The sequence below is a fragment of the Lithobates pipiens genome, unplaced genomic scaffold, assembly GCF_037356315.1.
Source record: "Lithobates pipiens isolate NorthernLeopardFrog02 unplaced genomic scaffold, aLitPip1_a1.2 Scaffold_25, whole genome shotgun sequence".
Lineage (NCBI taxonomy): Eukaryota > Metazoa > Chordata > Amphibia > Anura > Ranidae > Lithobates > Lithobates pipiens.
This window is the reverse complement of record NW_027507787.1, coordinates 197,180,536-197,200,406: the sequence shown is the minus strand read 5'-3', so window position 1 is coordinate 197,200,406 and position 19,871 is coordinate 197,180,536. Positions and strand designations below refer to the sequence as shown.

Sequence of the window (19,871 nt, the reverse complement as noted above, 5' to 3'; positions counted from 1 at the left end):
ATAGGACAAACCACTTTTCAGAGGAGCTGTGTACTGTAATTGCTGCACAGAGTGTAGGCTCATCTCTAAGTCGGAGGGAACTGCCTCAATGTTAGATTCTTCACATGATTGCAGTCTCCGCCTGGTCCTGGGCATTGATGAGCACGCTCCACGCAAAAAGGTACCCCTGCATGCAGGGCAAATTACCCTATCCACACTGCCTGGTGTAGCCCAAGAACCCTGTGGGCTTACAGCTTGGAGTTGGCAAGGATGCGTCTGCTCTGCACTGTCCACAAATCACTGTTTTAATGCAAACATTTGCTAGAAATTTGCAAGTGTATAGCAGTGTTTATTCAGTTTTTAACTGCACTCCAGTATCCCTTTGATATTACCAAGCAGTACACATTTAGCTCAGTGGATTGTGTACTTCTACTTTCTGCCTCATACAAATCTGCCTGAATGTTACCTGCCTCAGCTTCTTCCAATTTATGGACTATCCTGTTTCCTGAAAATGTCATACTCTGTATCAATAGCTGTCAGTGAGTCATCCTAAAGGTAGCAATGTAAAAATTGCTTAGATCAACCTTTTTCAGCCAGGGTGCCCAGGTACCCTGGGGTTCCTTGAGGTTTTTTTGGCAAAATGTCTAAAAATTGCATACAAGCAGGCGAGTGGATTAAGCCTTCCTTATAGCTACACAAAGCCACAGGTTTTCATTGTGTACTATTATGACCTTCTATCTCCCGATCTCCTAACCAATGACATCATCATTTGATAAGGAGGATGTTAGTCATCTGCATAGCATCATTGCTTGCCTCTCTTGATCAGCTTTGGGGTCACATTAGAAGAGAAGAGAAACATTGGAATACTAGTCAGTATCAGTTTGCAAGTGTATTTTTTTGGAAGAATAAATCACCTCTAATGTTGGGTGTCCTACGTGTGTGGATGTTGCTGTGTTATGTAAAACTATTAGAATAGTTTTTACATTTTAGAATGGGGTGCCTCAAGACTGTCCAGAATTTTGGAGGGTGCCTTCAGATTGTCAGTAATTTTAAAGGGTGCCTTGACTGAAAAAAGGATGAGAAACACTGGCTTGGATTGTTCCGGGAGCATGACACTGGGGTTCCATACAAAGCCATTGTAATGGACTGGTCACACTCATATCTATCTATCTATCTATCTATCTATCTATCTATCTATCTATCTATCTATCTATCTATCTATCTATCTATCTATCTATCTATCTATCTATCTATCTAGGTAACGGGGTCTTATTCTTATTCAGGTATAAATAGGTTAATATAGAGTAGCAGACAAATTCATGACACTGTCTTGCCTTTATCAATTCAAACTATTTTATTTTTGCTTTCTGTAGTAGCATATTGCCAAGTGTGTAAACTTTAAAACAATGGAATAAACTTTAAATCCTTTTGAGTCATGGATTTGCTAAATATAAATAATGCATTTTTGAGAAAAAAACTGAGGTATTGTCATTGCAGCATTCCGACTATGATGCCTGCTTGGCTTGCTCTAGCATCTCCTTCCAAGTTGTATCCACCTCATTCAGGCATTTCTGAAAAGCTTCATTGAGTCTCTTCATTTGTTCATCCAGAGCAGGATTGCTGCGTGTAGTCACCAGGTCATAAGCCATCCATGTAGCATCAACTAATAGTAAGCACAAGATGCACATTGGTTTATTATGCAGTACTATTTACGTAAAGTACGTTTTTGGTAAATGCAACTTTACAATATGCAAACATAGAGTTCTTCTTTTATCAATGAAAAGGATAGTTTTTGTTGAGAAAAAACATTCCCCTCTGGGTGATCTCTGTATATTGCAGGGATTTTAACAAACTTTTTTGCAGATTCCTACCATTTGTTATTCTGAAGAAATGGCTGTTTGTTTGTCTATGTATATGTGTTGAGTGAATCTGTAGGGGAGTGGTTTTGTAATTATTAACCAGGTGTTGTACCTGTAGGGCTTTAATGAGGAAAGTTGCAGGATCTGCCTCACTTTGAACGTGAGTTTCTTTTGGGAGTATCTCTCCAAAAATAACCAACACTGTTTATAAAAGGCAATGTTGAGAGTTGGCAACTCTTCTACAGCATTTCCACATGTTTTAACAACAGTGCCAGAGATTTAAAGGCATGGTTCAACTTTACCACAAAACCGCCAATGAAGATAAGGATGAAAACAAGCTGTGCAGCTTTGACTAAAACTGCTATAGGTACAGGCCAGTGATGGCGAACCTCGGCACCCCAGATGTTTTGTAACTACATTTCCCATGATGCTCCACTATACTGCAGAGTAGGGATGAGCTTCGTGTTCGAGACGAACATACGTTCGACTCGAACATCGGCTGTTCGCCCGTTCGGCGAATTCCGAACGTTATGGGGCGTTCGCGCCAAATTCGTGTGGCGCTCACGGCCCACAATGCACTGCGTCATCGCAGTGCATTGCTGGCTCATGATTGGCCAAGCATGCACTGTGACCCCGCATGCTTGGCCAATCACAGCACCAGCAGCGAGGAGAGCCATGATTGGCCACAGGCAGGATGCCTGTGGCCAGTCATAGCTCAGGCTGTGTAGTACACGCCCCACACTATATAAGGCCGCCAGCGCGGCGGCCTTGTGTAGTGTGTTGGCGTCTGAAGCAGTTAGTGGGTGTTCTGTGTACCTTCAACACAGTACACACCGATCGTTATCGGCTGATTTTCGATCTTGCTCTTCTGTAGTGGTTGTTGTCTGCTTGCCCTGACCGCAGTATACACCGCTATATTCACCTCACCTATATAGCTAGTGATCTATCTTTTATAATAGAGCTTGCAGTCAGTAGTGTTAGGAGCTTGTGCGTGCTCTGTACTCAGTACACACCGCTATATCCACCTACATAGCTCTTCTCTATTTGAGCCCACTTGCCATCTGCAGGAGTTATTGGAAGTTGTGTGTGCCTCCAGCACAGCACAGTATACATCTGTATATACACCTTTATCTTTGGTGTTCTATAATAAAGGCATCTGCAGGAGTTAGTGGGTTTTTTGTGCCTCCAGCACAATATACACCTGTATCTACCCTTTATTGCTGTTCTCTAATAGAGGCATCTGCAGGGCTTAGTGGGTGTTGTGTGACTCAATTACAGTATACCCCTTTATCTCTGGTGTTCTATAATAAAGGCATCTGCAGGAGTTAGTGGGTGTTGTGTGACTCCAGCACAATATACACCTGTATCTACCGTTTATTGCTGTTCTCTAATAGAGCCATCTGCAGGGCTTAGTGGGTGTTGTGTGACTCCATTACACTGCTGTTTTACCCAACTCCCTTCAGGCCATTACCATGTCTGGAAGGCCAGCAAGGAGAGGCAGACAGACGCGAGCCGATAAAAGAGGGCAAGCAGGCTCTGTGTCTAGAGACAACAGTGCTGGTCGTGGACGCGGTGCATTGTCATCAGCACGTGGCCATGGGACACGCTTGTCCTTCTTTTCGGCAGCTGGAGATGTTGAACCGCAACATGCCAACGACTTGGTAGAGTGGATGACCAAGCCCTCTTCATCCTCCTCATCCTCTCTCACCCAGTCTCAGGGTACTAGCAAAGCAGCTGCCAACGCATCGTCTTCCCTCCTCTCAATGTCATCATCAGTGACTCCTTCCCTAGACCCACCACGTCCTCCTGAGGAGTCTCCTGAACTCTTTGAGCACAGTGTTGGGTACATGCTCCAGGAGGATGCCCAGTGTTTTGTAGGCTCTGATGATGACACTCAGCTAGAGGAAGGCAGTAGCGTGAGTGCAGAGAGAGGGGATGCCCAAGAAGGACAGCAATCTGGCAGTCATGTTCCACAAGCTGCAGCATACTGCCAGGTTTGTTACAGCGATGAAGAGGGAGGGGATGATGAGGGCACTGACTCCATGTGGGTGCCTGGTAGGAGAGAGGAGGAGGAGGAGGAGGCACATGTCCAACGAGGCAGGATGCCCTCCGGGGGCCAGCTTAGGGGCAGCACACCGACTGAATCACACCGCAGAGCTCCGCCTGTGCAGGGCGCTGCCTCTGCGCGTTATTCTAAAAGTTCTTTGGTGTGGGCCTTTTTTGAGACGAGTGCATCAGATCGCACCGCTGCTATTTGCAACATATTTCTCAAGCGTATCTCGCGTGGCCAAAACATCAGCCGCTTGGGCACCACATGCTTGACCAGACATATGTTGACCTGCCATGCAGCTCGTTGGCAAGCGTACCTCAAAGACCCACACCAAAGAACAAAGCGGACCTCTCCTTGCTCCTCATCAGCTGGCATCTCCAACCCCACTAGACCTTCAGTCCTCTTTGAAACCTGCTCTGAGAGGAATGAAGGTGTAGAATTAGGTGTGTCACAGCCAAGTGCTTCCGGGCACTCTGCTAGCAGTACACCCACGTCCGATTATAGCAGGCAAATGTCCCTGCCCCAGCTGCTGGACTGGCGAAAGAAGTTCACTCCCAGCCATCCACATGCCCAGTGGTTGAATGCTAGCTTGGCTAAATTGCTAGCACTTCAACTGCTGCCTTTTCAGTTGGTAGACTCGGCCCCCTTCCGTGAGTTTGTACAATGTGCGGTTCCTCAGTGGCAGGGCCCCAAACGCCACTTTTTCTCACGGAAGGCGATTCTGGCTCTCTACAGGCATGTGGAAGGCAATGTCCTTGCCTCGCTGGACAGGGCAGTCAGCGGTAAGGTGCATATTATCGCTGACTCATGGTCCAGCAGGCATGGACAGGGACGTTACCTGTCTTTCACGGCCCATTGGGTCACTCTTCTGGCAACTGGGAAGGATGCAGGACAAGGTGCAGTAGTGTTGGAGGTTGTTCCGCCACCACGCCTCCAAAATGCTACTATTGGTTGTGACACACCTCTCTCGTCCACCCCCTCCTCTTCTTCTTCCTTCATGGCCTTTTCCAGTGCTCTGTCCTCAGAACCAGCGGTGCTCCATAGGCATTCCAGGGGCTACGCAAGTACGCAGGCAAAACGATGCCATGCTGTGCTTGCGCTGGTTTGTTTGGGGGACAGGAGCCACACTGGGGCGGATGTTTTATCAGCTCTGCAGGGGCAGGCCGAGAGGTGGTTGACGCCACGCCAGCTTAAGCCAGGAATGGTGGTTTGTGACAATGGCACCAACCTCCTCTCCGCCCTCCGACAGGGACAACTGACCCATGTGCCCTGTGTAGCTCACGTCCTTAACCTGGTGGTGCAGCGGTTCTTGGGCAGGTACCCCGGCTTACAGGATGTCCTGAAGCAGGCCAGGAAAGTCTGTGTGCATTTCCACCGATCATTTAATGCCTGTGCTCCGCTGGCTGAGCTCCAAAAGGAGTTGAACCTGCCCAAGAACCGCCTTATATGTGACATGCCCACCAGGTGTAACTCAACGTTGGCCATGCTGCAGCGGCTGCACATGCAGCAGAGGGCCATCAATGAGTACCTGTGCGACTACGGCACCAGGACAGGGTCAAGGGAGCTCGGTTTTTTCTCACCACGCCAGTGGGGCATGATCAGGGATGCATGCACTGTCCTGTCACCGTTTGAGGAGGCCACAAGGATGGTGAGCAGTGACAGTGTATGCATCAGTGACACTGTACCTCTTGTGCACCTCTTGGAGCATACGCTGCGTGGAATAATGGACAGGGCACTTGAGGCAGAACAGAGGCAGGAAGAGGAGGACTTCCTTGCCTCTCAAGGCCCCCTTTATCCAGACAGTGTTCCTGCTGTGCCACCCATCACACAGGAAGAGGATGAGGAGGAGGAAGAGGAGGAGGAGGATGATTGTGTCAGCATGGAGGTGGAGGCTGGCACTCATTATCAGCAGCAGCAGTCTTGTAGGGATGATTTACAGTCCCAAGAAACACGTGGACTTGTACGTGGCTGGGAGGAGGTAGCTGCGGATCATGTTGCCCTTAGTGACCCAGAGGACTCCGGACCGAATGCCTCAGCTAACCTACGCTGCATGGCCTCCCTGATCCTGCAAAGCCTGCGGAAGGATCCTCGTATTCTTCGGATCAAGGAGAGGGACTATTACTGGCTGGCCACTCTCCTTGATCCACGGTACAAGGGTAAGGTTGCCAACCTTATCTTGCCATCGCAGAGGGAGCAGAGGATGAGACATCTCCGGGAGGCCTTGCAGAAAGGTCTGTGCAACGCGTTCCCAGAGACTGGGAGGTTACAAACTCCTGGTCCTGGACAACGTGTTGCTGAGGCATCGGTCAGAAGGAGCGGTGGAGAAGGTGGCCGTCTGACTGATGCTTTCAGACAATTTTTTAGTCCGCAGCCCCAAGGTATGATCGGTTCCAGCAACCATCGCCAGCGTCTGATTTACATGGTGCAGGAATACCTAGGGGCAAGGTCAGACTTGGACACCTTTCCCACCGAAAATCCTCTGGCTTACTGGGTCTTGAGGATGGATCACTGGCCAGAGCTTGCACAGTATGCAATTGAGCTACTGGCCTGTCCTGCATCCAGGGTTCTTTCGGAACGCACATTCAGTGCTGCTGGTGGCTTTGTTACCGATCACAGGGTGCGCCTGTCCACTGAATCAGTTGATCGACTGACCTTCATCAAGATGAATCAGTCTTGGATCACCCACAGCTACCAAGCACCTGAAGCTGATGTAACCGAATAATTTTTTTTGAAATATCACATCCCTTCAAGACTGCCTATGCTGATGCTGAGTGACTGTCCTGTTATGTTGATTGTCTATCCTCTTCCTCCGCTGATATGTTGGAAGAACATTTCTGGTTCTGGGTGATGCCATCAGCCCAATTTTTCTGCCCCTGTTTAACAGGGGCGTTTAATTACAATTTTTGATGCAATGCTTTGCAGCAGGGCTAATTCCTGCAATAAAACTAGAGTATATGGGAGAGGTTGCAGTGTCGTGGCACCAGCACCAGTGCCTAAGGCCCAATTTTTCTGCCCCTGTTTAACAGTGGCGTTTAAGTACAATTTTTGATGCAATGCTTTGTAGCAGGGCTAATTCCTGCAATAAAACTAGAGTATATGGGAGAGGTTGCAGTGTCGTGGCACCAGCACCAGTGCCTAAGGCCCAATTTTTCTGCCCCTGTTTAACAGGGACATGTAATTACAATTTTTGATATAATATTTCACAGGAGGGCCCGTTCCTGTGCCCACCCAGAGTAACTGTGAGGACTTATAGTGTTGTGGCACCAGCACCACAACCACCAAAGGTCAATTTTTCTACCACTGTTCAACAATGGCATGTAATTACAATTCTTGATATAATCGTTCACAGCAGGGCGCTCCAGCGCCCAGCAAGAGTCACTTTGAGGGCTTACAATGTTGTGGCAAAACCAACACCTTGTTCCACCATTTCTGCAGAGCATATAGGGCAGGCTCCTACTTTCAAACATCCAACTTACAAACATCTCCTACTTGCAAACGGAAGGAGACAACAGCAAGTGAGATGAAAAAAGATGTACGACAAAACAAATTATACAGGGGTGATAACCCTTCCCTATGTTTTCCAAAAAGCTTAAAAATAGTTTTTTTGACTGGAGCTACACTTTAAAAATGTACCAGTTGAAAATTACAAACAGATTCAACTTAACACAACAAACCTACACAGTCCCTGTCTTGTTTGCACCGCCTGTATACTGCTGTTCTGAGTATATAGGGCCTGGGAGCCACACACATTTCCTTTTTTTAATATGGGTACGGGGTTCCCCTTAATATGCGTACAAGACCCAAAGGGGCTGGTAATGGGCAGGGAGGGCTACCCATGCCATTTTTCTCAATGATTTTCAACTATATTGCAGGAACCAGATATAACATTAAAACCGCAAGCAGTTTTCAATGATGTTATTTCTGTTTAATGTCATTTTGTGCAGGGACTGTTCTAAACACGGGAAACACGTGGCACTTCACAGGCATACTACAGACACCCCCCAGGCACCATATTTAAAGGAATATTTCACTTTTTTTTCACTTTAATCATCATTAAAATCAGTGCTCCCGCCAAAACGGCCATTTTTAAAAACATTTTAGGCATTGACCCATGTCCCCTGAGGCAGGAGTCAGGTCCCCAAACCCTTTTTAGGACAGTATCTTGCATATTAGCCGTTAAAATTAGCACTTTTAATTTCGAACGTTCGAGTCCCATAGACTTCAATGGGGTTCTAAAGTTCGTTCGAATTTGGGGTCCGTTCAAAAGTTCTGGTGCGAACCGAACCGGGGGGTGTTCGGCTCATCCCTACTGCAGAGTACTAGAGCATCATGGGAAATGTAGTTCCAAAACATCTGGGGTGCCAAGGTTCGCCATCACTGGTATAGGCCATTTACGTACCTCATGAAGCCTGACTGGAAAACTCCCAGGACATTGCTAAGAAAGGAACAGCTTCACTGCTCACCTTCACATCACATTAGTGAGCTATTTCTCTGATTCAAACCCCCTTACATGCACTTTATTTTTCCTGATACAGTAGTGAGCATATAGTAGAAGCATATACACCTGCAAACATTCTGCGTTCCATGGTCCGGAACCATACAGACCGAATCCATACAGACGGAAGCGACGCCAGGGCGTCACTTCCATTTGTGGGGTTCCGGACCGTGGAACGCAGATTGTTTGCTGGATGTATATGCGCATAAAGCTTGTGTAATGCAAGCATTTTTATATTGTGAGTAGCTACTTGTATATTTTTAATTATATTGTAATTTGGCCTGGATTCTTTCCTAATATGTACATAATATAACTGGATACTGACATTTAGACCCCTTACACACTGAGGCGCTTTACAGGCACTATAGTGCTAAAAATTGTGCCTGCAAAGCTCCTGTAAAGTGCCTGTAAAGAGCCTCTCCTCTCACTCCAGTGTGAAAGCCCGAGTGCTTTCACACTGGAGCTGTGCTCTGGCAGGACGCTAAAAAAAGTCCTGCAAGCAGCATCTTTGTGGATCTGTAGGAGGCGCTGTAGGAGCGGTGTAACAAACTTTGTTGCAGATTCTGCTCCTACAGTGCCCCTGCCCATTGAAATCAATGAGCAGCACCACTTTTCCGGAGCTTTTAACACCTTTTCAGCCGTTAGCGGGGGTTAAAAGGGCCCTGCTGGCAGCCGGAAAACGTAGCAGAAACGATGATAAAGCGCTGCTTTACCGCCGACGCCCGGGTGCTGGCAGTGTGAAAGTGCCCTTTATAGGTAAAGTTGATCCAGGGAAAATCTGATTCCCTTTCAGGGGATAAGGTAGGAATTTTTCCCCCTGCTGTAGCAAATTGGAGTATGCTTTAATGTTTTTTTTTTTGCCTTCCTCTGGATCAACTCTGGGTATAGGTTTGTGTATATGGGATTTTATTTTTTTTGGTTGAACTTGATGGATCTGTGTTTTTATTCAAACTGACTTACTACCGTATATGTAACTATATAATAAATGGAATCACGCTATGGGATGTTGCCTGACTTATATTTCACTGTACACGTATGTATGGGATACTGATGCTATAGAGAAAACTTCACCCATCCAAATTAGAACAACAGGGACAGTTAAAGGAGAAGCTTTTTGGTCTTATGCAAAGCATTGATATTACATTGCTCTGGCGAGTGTGGAAACAAAGAAAGGGAGCAGAGTGTTGCACTTGAAGCACTGGATTTATGAATTTTGCAGCACTAAGCGCCTTTATTTTGAAACATATGAACTTTATATATTTATTTTATTTGAACTTATTCACAAGCATGCAGCACGTTTTTTATGTATCATATCTCATTATGTGATCTTTTGTATATAAATTTATGTGTGCAGTTTATATATTTGGAGTGAGATCACTGAGCACTTTATTATAATTTTATGAGTCCATTTGAGCACTTTATTTAGGGGTAGTGCCGCACACCCTTATAATAATAGTTTGTTGGAAACTCTCTGGTGTGTGATTTCCTTCCCTCTTTTAAATGAGAAGATAATAATAACTAATGATACAGGTACCACTGGACAAATTGCAAAGTAGATTGTGGTGGACCACAACACTTTCTTCAGTGTGTAGATCCATTGGCCAACAGGTAAGCCTAGATTAAGGCTTACCTGTAGGTCCAAGAAATACCTCCTAAACCTACACGGTTTAGGAGATAGTTACAAAAAGACAGCCACCGCTGTCTACGGCGCATGCGCCGTAGACAGCGGCGTGCAGACGCACTGGGCAGGCCGCAGATTGCGACGATATGCCGCCCGTGACGGCTCCTGTGAGCATGCGCGGGAGTGACGTCATCGCGGCTCCGGCGAATCACAGCGCCGGAGCAGTGAGACCCGGAAATCACTCTGGGATACATGGCAGCGGCAAACATGAAGACAGAGGACCGTTCTCAGGTAAGTTATTCATAATGAGCTAGTATGCTATGCATACTAGCTCATTATGCCTTTGCCTTGCAGGTTGCATTATTTTTTTTTTTTTTACTGCCTTTACATCCTCATTAAATGTTTATGCAATATTACAAGTATCTGATGAAAATAATAATACCCTGCTTCACAATTACTTTCAAGGATTATTTCCTGTGTTAAGTAATGGCATTTAATGATTATCTTTCAAGCATGGACCTACTCAGCTTATATATCTTACCTGATACCTTCTCCATTTGCTCTAACAGCTGTTCCAGATCCTTATTCAGATCTTGCAGTATCTTCAGCACATCTTCACTGCTTGGCTTATCAGATTCTGGATCAGCCATCTAGTAGAAAGGCATATATAAATATCACACATTTGATTTACTGAAGACTGGAATGAAGCAGATCCATGTGATATTGTCTAATGTATTATCATTTTCATTAAACATTTTCAAACACAAATAGAGTGTATGTGAAAATAGGTCATACTGCCTATACTGCAGGAGGGGGGTTGCAATAATGTACAAGTATGTGCAACAAATTGCTCATTATGGCAAACAGATCTCTGTGATGGCCTATCTTCAGTGTTGACTGTTCACTGCTTTCCCTTTGTCACTCCATCCACCATTGCCATTCTATCCACCACTTCTTGCTGGTTGAGGATCCTCCTTCTCCAGTCACTTGGTGGCCACTGCTAATGTTGCACCTCCTGCACATGTGTACTGGAGTAGCCTCGTCCCAGCACCAGGCATCATTCTCTTCGCTCTGGGAGTCTACACTGCCCTCTGCTGCTTGCACCTCTGAACAACTTTTTCATTTAGGTTCACTGTCATGCCATGCTTACATGTAATTTTTATGTGCTGTATTGAACTATGCCAGGTTAATATGGTTCAGTAGCATGCTGACATTTATTGACGGCTTTGAGCCACTGTAAATTTGTTTACTATGTGATTTTGGTTTCTTCCTATGCCCGCCCCTCCTGTTTAGTGTTAGTTCAGTCCTAGCTAGACCCTCCCCTTTTCTTCCATGTTCCCTTAGTCAGTGTTAGCACTTTTCAGAAGAAGGGCCTGAAGAAGGCATTGTCTTTTTACACTTCAAAAGAAAAATATACTCTGTACTACAATTATCGGAAGTAAATTGTGGTGGATACAACATCTGTACCTTATTGGAGATGCCTGTGGATGGTGCCAGGTCAGCAAGTGACTATACTGTCCAGAGAGACTGGACTGGGTTTAAGGCAGTATGTCAAAATGAAGTGGGATTTAAAACTGAAAAATTTGCTGTGTTACTGGATGCTTTACCAGTCAAATATGTCAGTTTCTATGGATAGTAGAATGGTAAGGCATACAGTATCTCACAAAAGTGAGTACACCCCTCACATTTTTGTAAATATTTTATTATACCTTTTCATGTGACAACACTGAATAAATGACACTTTGCTACATGTAAAGTAGTGAGTGTACAGCTTGTATAACAGTGTAAATTTGCTGTCCCCTCAAAATAACTCAACACACAGCCATTAATGTCTAAACTGCTGGCAACAAAAGTGAGCACACCCCTAAGTGAAAATGTCCAAATCGGGCCCAATTAGCCATTTTTTCCTCCCCAGTGTGATGTGATTCATTATTGTTACAAGATCTCAGGTGTGAATGGGGAGCACTGGAAGTTCAACATGGCACCTCACAGCAAAGAACTCTCTGAGGATCTGAAAACAAAATGTGTTGCTCTACATAAAGATGGCCTAGGCTATAAGAAGATTGCCAAGACCCTGAAACTGAGCTGCAGCCCAGTGGCCAAGACCATACAGCGGTTTAACAGGACATGTTCCACTGAGAATTACTCCTTTCCATGGTCGACTAAAGAAGTTGAGTGCACATGCTCAGCATCATATCCAGAGGTTGCCCTTGGGAACCAGATGTATGAGTGTTGCCAGCATTGCTGCAGAGGTTAAAGGAATGGGGGGTCAGCCTGTCAGTGCTCAGACCATATGCGGCATACTGCATCAAATTGGTCAGCATGGCTGTCGTCCCAGAAGGAAGCCTCTTCTAAAGATGATACACAAGAAAGCCTGCAAACAGTTTGCTGAAGACAAGAAGGACATGGATTACTGGAACCATGCCCTGTGGTCTGATGAGACCAAGATAAACTTATTTGGTTCAGGAATTCCAGACATATGGGAGGCTTTCTCACTTAAAAATTAATTTCTCGAAATTAGAGGCCATGGGGGTTGCAGTCACTCCACGCACGTTACTAGCCTTGCAATCCAATTTCCGATTTAAATGGACCCACACAACTCCTAAGTACTTAGGTACTTACATCCCACCAGACATCACGCGTACGTTTATGCTTAACTCCCCCCCCCTTGTTACTAAGACACGTAGTTTGCTTCACAGGTGTCACTCTGGCCTACATTCCTGGTTCGGTAGATGCAATTTAATTAAAATGAATATACTATCTAAGTTTACCTATCTCTTCCAGGCTCTCCCGATCCGGATCCCAGTCACGTTTTTTGAACAAGCTCAATCCCTGCTCGTTCAATTTGTATGGGCCCACAAAAAACCCAGACTTAAGCGGTCGCAATTGACATTGTCTAAACAACAGGGGGGGTTGGCACTCCCAGACTTGCGATGCTACTACCTGGCCTCCCATCTGGGACGTATATTAGACTGGAATCGCAATACACTCACCAAGCTCTGGGTACAACTGGAACAATCTCACTCCCGCATTCCGCTGCAAAGCGCCATGTGGTGCTATAAAGCTTTACCCACAGAATTGAAGTCGCACCCCACTATAGGGGCTTCGTTACAAGTCGGTCATCTGATTGCTACCCAAAACACGCTTACGTCTTTGACTTCTCCCCTATTCCCTATACTTGGCCATCCACAATTTGAACCGCGGACCTACTCCAGAGATTATAACTCTCTTAGAGATTCTGACCTAGACCACGCATCTAAATTCGCCATCGATGGAAAATGGCCTTCTATTTCGACCCTGATCGATCCGACGGGGCGGTTTCGGCTGCCTTTTTGGGGTGCTGCGCAACTACACCAATTTCTTCATTCCATCCCCGATCCTCTGGCTTTCGCCGGCCCTCAGACGGAGTTTGAGACTCTTTGCAGGAGCGAGGGCCCTCTGGCCCACATACTCTCTCAGACGTAAGCTCTTCTGAACAGGCCGCCAGATCACTCTCATTTAACCTGCCTGTCCAAATGGGAAACGGACCTTAACTGTTCGTTTTGCCCGACACAAAGACAACGTATCATCACCTTGGCTTTCAAAACCTCACTGTGTACTAGGATACAGGAGACGAACTTTAAACTTCTCACCAGGTGGTATCACCAGGTGGCCATTGCACATTGGCTTAGGAAAATAGAGGATGTTAAAAAAATGAAGGACTTAATTCTTACATCCCAAAGTAAACAAGACATTTTTAAACAAACCTGGGACAACTGGAATGTCTTTGTATTCTCGCTGGAGGGACGTCGCCTACTATCGTCCTAGTGTTACGAACCTTCTTGACTAGCCCCCTGGGCATGGACTGCCATCATGTCTCTTCCTCCCCCCCCTCTCCACTTCTTTTCTGCTCTTTTAACCCTTCCCTCTCTGCTCCCCCCCTTCCTCCTCCTCCCCCTCCTACCCCCTCTCTCTCTGGAAAAAGTGGAAAGTTGGGAATGGCGGCCCCCCACCCCCCAGTAGAAGGATTATGCCGGAGGGACCCGGGGTTGAGGTGACCCCGGATCTTGGTACAGTACCTCACCCGTACTTTAAATTGGTACAACTGTCGACAGGCAGATTCACAGTTGCAAATATGCCCATGTCAAGTGTTGTTCAACTGCCTTTTGTTTTGTACTTCTCTGTCATATTATGTACTCTGGGGACCGTCTTCCCTTGTTTGGAGCTGAATAAAAATTATACTTGAAAAAAAAAAACTTATTTGGTTCAGATAGTGTTAAGTGTGTGTGGTGACAACCAGGTGAGGAGTACAAAGACAAGTGTGTCTTGCTTACAGTCAAGCATGGTGGTGGGAGTGTCATGGTCTGAGGCTGCATGAGTGCTGCCGGCACTGGGAAACCACAGTTCATTGATTGAACCATGAATGCCAACATGTACTGTGACATACTGAGGCCGAACATGATCTCCCTTCAGTGACTGGGCCACAGGGCAGTATTTCAACAGAACAACCCCAAACATACCTCCAAGATGACCACTGCCATGCTCAAGAATTTGAGGGTAAAGGTGATGGACTGGCCAAGCATGTCTCCAGACCTAAACCCTATTGAGCATCTGTGGGGCATCCCCAAACGGAAGGTGTAGGAGCACAAAGTCTCTAACATTCACCAGCTCCGTGATGTCGTCATGGAGGAGTGGAAGAGGATGCCAGTGGCAACCTATGAAGCTCTGGTGAACTCCATGCCCAAGAGGGTTAAGGCAGTGTTGGAAAATAATGGTGATCACATAAAATATTAATGCTTTGGGCCCAATTTGAAAATTTTCACTTAGGGGTGTACTCACTTTTGTTGCCAGCGGTTTAGACATTAGTGACTGTGTTTAGCGTTAGCAGCTGTGTGTTGAGCTATTTTGAGGGGACAGCCAATTTAGGGCTCCTTCACACGGACGTGTTCGTGTATGGAGCCTGCTATGCTCAGCAGGGGATCGCTTCGTTGATCCCCGCTGAGCAGGCAGATGACAGGTCTGTCGCTGCACACTGTGCACTGTCGGATGTCAGGAGACATGTCACCACTGACACCCGTCCCTCTATAGACCTCTATGGAGTGTCCATTCAGGTTCGCCTAAACAAATGACAGGCGGACCTGAATGGATTGCCTGTATGAAAGAGGCCTTACACTGTTATACAAGCTGTACACTCACTACTTTACATTGTAGCAAATTGACATTTCTTTGGTGTTGTCACATGAAATGGTATAATAAAATATTTACAAAAATGTGAGGGGTGTACTCACTTTTGTGAGATACTGTAACTATGGATTTATGGAACTATAAGTCTCAGAACATAAAGCCAATTCAAAAATTGGCACAAAATAAACTTTTCTGGATGATGAAGGTACTTTATAAAAACTTAAATAAAGTACAAATCCGCGTTATCGCTTATTTACACTTTTCCCATCTAATTTAAGAAACCCCCACTATATGTTTGTTATAAGTTCACATTTTTAATATAATAGCATACTTAAAGGCTTACTAAAGGCTCATTTTTTTTCTTTACTGTATATAGTAAACATGTTATACTTACCTGCTTTGTGCAATGGCTTTGCACAGATCAACCCCGAGCCTCCTCCTCTCAGATCCTCCATCGTCATTCTGGGCTCCCCCCCACCACAAGTTCCCCCAAAGCAATCGGCATGCTAGTTCGTGAGCCCTGCTCTTTGTGTCCATAAGACACACAGAACAGGGCTCAGCCTGCCGCCGCTTCCTCTTCTCTGACTGCGACTCACAGCAGCAGAAGCCAATTACTTCCGTTGCTGTCTCTGAGCCAATGAGGAGGCAGAGAGCCAGGAAAGCTGCTTCTCTCATGCTGGATCGAGTTTGGGGTTGGGTAACTATTGGGGGGGGGGGAGGCATTGCACACTGAAGGTTTTTTACTTTCATGAATAGAATGCATAAAGGTAAAAAACATTCAGCCTTTACAACTACTTTAATGATAATTAAAAGCTTGTTTATAGCAGGGATATTCTGAATACGTTTAAATGAGAGGAAACTCAGTCTGTCCCCACTGACTGAATTTCCCTCATCGACATTCAATGCACAAGGCCGGCTTCTAGATCTTTAGCCCTATGGTAGGACAAACAGTGTTCAAATCTAGTTTACAACTGATAAAAAGATCTGCCAGCACAGTACACACAGGGATAAATGTGCATTTTACACAGGCTGTAATCTTTTTTTTTCTTCAACATGAGTCCCATCTGTAAATTGTAGTACACTGAATGGCACGTGCACTGAGGTGCATTTGCAGGGTGCTTGGAGTGTCATTCAAAATGAAGGATTGTGGGGTACAGTACATTAAAGTGCTGCAAAATGTGCACGTCACTGCATGTTACTGTGGTTTTCTGCTGTGAAACCAGCCCAAAGGGCAATGCTAAGCATCAAGTGATACCAGCCACTGAGCTGTAAGAGTCCTTTCACACTGATCCATTTTTGCTACGTTTTTACATTGCTAAAAGCACACGAAAAACGCTCTTCACATGAATGTGCTGTGGGTGCGGTGCATTTCGTAAAGGTCTTGCATGCTGCATCTTTGGTGCGCATTTCAAAAGTGAAATAAAAACGCATCTCCCCATTGAAATGAATAGAAAGCTCATCAAAAATACATAAAAAATGGACGGTGGCTGCATTTTTTGGTGTGCGTTTTGAGTCACATGTCCATGTTTCACAGGTGCATGTTAGGAAACCAGAAAACACCCTGGAAACGCATCAGAAATGCATTTGTGTTATTCCAATGGAGCATTGTGAAAGGGCCCTAAGGCTACCCATACACACGTGTGAATTGCATACATGGTAAGCACATGGCCCCTGGAATTCACAAGGCCCCTTTCACACTGAGGCACTTTTCAGGTGCTACAGCGCTAAAAATAGCACCTGTATAGTGCCTGAAAAAAGCGTCTCCTTTCACTCCAGTGTGAACGCCGGAGGGCTTTCACACTGGAGCGGTGCGCTGGCAGGATGGTAAAAAAAGTCCTGCTTGCAGCATCTTTGGAGCGGTGAAGGAGTGGTGTATTCACTACTCCTAAACCACTCCTACTCATTGAAATCAATGGGGCAGCGCGGCTATACCGTCGGCAAAGCACCGCTGCAGCATGTGTGTTCAGCATGAGCACACACATGCTGCAGTTCAGCTCTAGTCAGCCTGCCACATTCATCTTTACCTCTCCGAGGCTAGCCATGCCCCCTCTCCGCATCAGGCCAATCACTGACAGGCAAGCACCCCCTGACCTCCTTGCGTGCTAAGTTTATAGGAGAGGAGGTGGCTGGGGGAGGATCTGAAAAAAGCTCTCCTGTTAACCTATGTGTTACCCCGGTGCTAGGCTGGCTGCTTCCTGAAAAGTAGAGCATTTATCAGGATTCTCGCTGGGACAAACTCTCCACGGGACAACAGTAAGTTTCCCGGGAATGTCCCGGGAAATCTGTGACGGCTGGCAGCTTTGGTTTTAAAGTGTTACTAAACTCACACCAGTGAATTCAGTGTGTATATGCAGTAAAGCATGCTTATTACACTCACTGTGGAACCTAAGGGGTTAATCCTCTGCATTGTGTAAAAAGGCTGTTTGATCCTGTCTTCTGATTCTCCCCTTCTTCCACTGTCCCCAATCAATCTTCTGACAGAACAGAGCCAGCACTCTGCACATGCTCGGTTTTGTGTGTATTGCTAGAGAGTTTTTTTGGGGGGGTGGGGGGGGGGGTGCATGTGTTCAGCTCAGGGCCAATCAGCACTGTTCAGACAGAGGGTCAGAGATCATGCAACCTCATAGGACAGTCAGAGGAGAATGAAAACTCCTCCTACAAGATTTACCCAGTGCTCGGCTGGACACTGATAGAAGTCACAAGACTGCTATATACTGCTGAGGAGAAAATGTATTTAGCAGTTTATCCCCTTGCCGCTGAGCATACGCAGATGTGCGTACTCGGCTTCTGGGGGTATACCGGGATGATGCTCGCACCTGCAGGCATCATCCCAGTACCGTTTTTCTGAGCGGGTGATTGGCTTTCCAGCCATAACAACTGATGCGGCCAAAAGCCTCTCGGCTGTTATGCCGGAGGAGCGGGAGGGGACGTCCCCGCCACCCGCCACCTCCCGCCGCTCTCACCGGTGCTCCTGTTCAATCGGGAGCACCGATCTCACATCCGCCGCTTCCAGCGGCTAGGGAGGGATTGGAATGACGCCGTAATTGTAAATTTGTAAACACGGAAGCGACGTCATGACGTCGCTTCCCGCTTACTCGGCTGCCAATGGCGCCGGATTTAAAAAAATATGTGTAAATACAAAATAAGTGTAAAGGAGGGATCGAGGGTCTTTTAGGTTTCCCTCCATAAAGAGTACCTGTCACCACCTATTACTGTCACAAGGGATTTTTACATTCCTTGTGACAGCAATAAAAGTGATCAATTTTTATTTATTTTTTTAAAACAATTTATTAATTTTAAAATAAATAAGACATTTTTTTTTTTTTAAAAGCGCCCCCCCCCCCATCGCCGCGAGCTCGCGCAGCAAAGAAAGCGCATACGGAAGTCGCACCCGCATATGTAAACGGTGTTCAAATCACACATGTGAGGTATCGCCACGATCGTCAGAACGAGAGCAATAATTCTAGCAGTAGACCTCCTCTGTAACTCTAATCTGGTAACCGGAATTTTCTTTTTAAAGCGTCGCCTATTGAGATTTTTAGGTACCGTAGTTTGTCGTCATTCCACGAGTGTGTGCAATTATAAAGTGTGACATGTTTGGTATCTATTTACTCGGTGTAGCATCATCTTTCACATTATTTAAAAAAATTGGGCTAATTTTATTGTTTAGTTTTTTTAAAATTCAGTGTCACTTTTCCCAAAAAGTTGCGTTTAAAACACTGCTGCGCAAATACCGCGTGACATAAAATATTGCAACAATCGCCGTTTTATTATATAATGTTTGGGGGTTCTAAGTAATTTTCTAGAAAAAATATGGATTTTAGCTTGTAAACTTGAAAGGGTTAAAATTACTAGAATAATTGCATTTCCGTGTTCTGTATACCGTGGGAGACCACATATAGGGAATGCAGGCTCCTGCGTTTAGTAACACTTTAATAAGCTCCCTTTTCCTAAGATATGAACTGTTGGTATTTTATTTTGAATGTGGTGCAATACATTAACAAGAGGGATTAACGCCAGAAAAGTGGCGCAACAGCTTTACTGAATGCCCCCTATTATGTTTTATGTACTTCGTTCTACATGTGGTGTTCATAGGGCTTTGTTTACACTTGTTTTCCTCTCTGAAGAGCGATCCAGAGGGCGGATAGCATCTGCCCATGGGTACATTTCCTGTACACAACCATTGCATAAAGCAGGCTAAAATTTTGACATATAGCAATAAGCCTCTTCACTTCACTAGAGTAAATCAGCTGGTCGTGGTACAGGAAGAGCCAGATTTTAAACATTTGAATTATGTATTGTTAATCTATGAAATAAAATGACTTTGATTTTAGGTTTACTAGTATATGACCCATTTCTATAACCTGTATTGTGTACTTTTCCTCATGTCTGAGATTTGTACTTACTTTCTATGTTTTTTATTCTCTTTTATGAATGGAGTCTGGAGTCCTCCCTCAGGGTGCGAATCTCTGTCAGAATGCATCTGTAGTGCTGGGAATGGTGTGCAGTGTGCTGCCACCTGCTGGCCAAAGCTGCTGTTACCGTGACAACTGCAGCAGGCCTGAAGTGCGGCCTAAAGCAGAAGTAAACATTCCTCACAAAATTCTAATTAGTGCACTAAATTCCCCCTTTACTTCAATAAAGACTTCTCCAGGTATCTCACAAACATGGTATTTCATTTGTGATTCTAATTAGTGCACTATT

The 19,871-nt window shown here is 45.5% G+C and overlaps 1 protein-coding gene across 1 annotated transcript; it reads right to left on the bottom strand.

Annotated features, from left to right (window-relative positions):
- Nucleotides 1-1,309: 1,309 nt before the first annotated feature.
- SYCE3 (synaptonemal complex central element protein 3) lies at nt 1,310-19,669 on the bottom strand. The gene is made up of 3 exons (XM_077453892.1): nt 19,574-19,669; nt 10,546-10,654; nt 1,310-1,642 (listed from the first exon to the last, which is right to left on the bottom strand). Exons 2-3 carry the CDS (start codon nt 10,652-10,654, stop codon nt 1,485-1,487), a joined length of 267 nt encoding a protein of 88 aa, XP_077310018.1. The 5' UTR covers nt 19,574-19,669; the 3' UTR covers nt 1,310-1,484.
- Between the last annotated feature and the right edge of the window lie 202 nt (nt 19,670-19,871).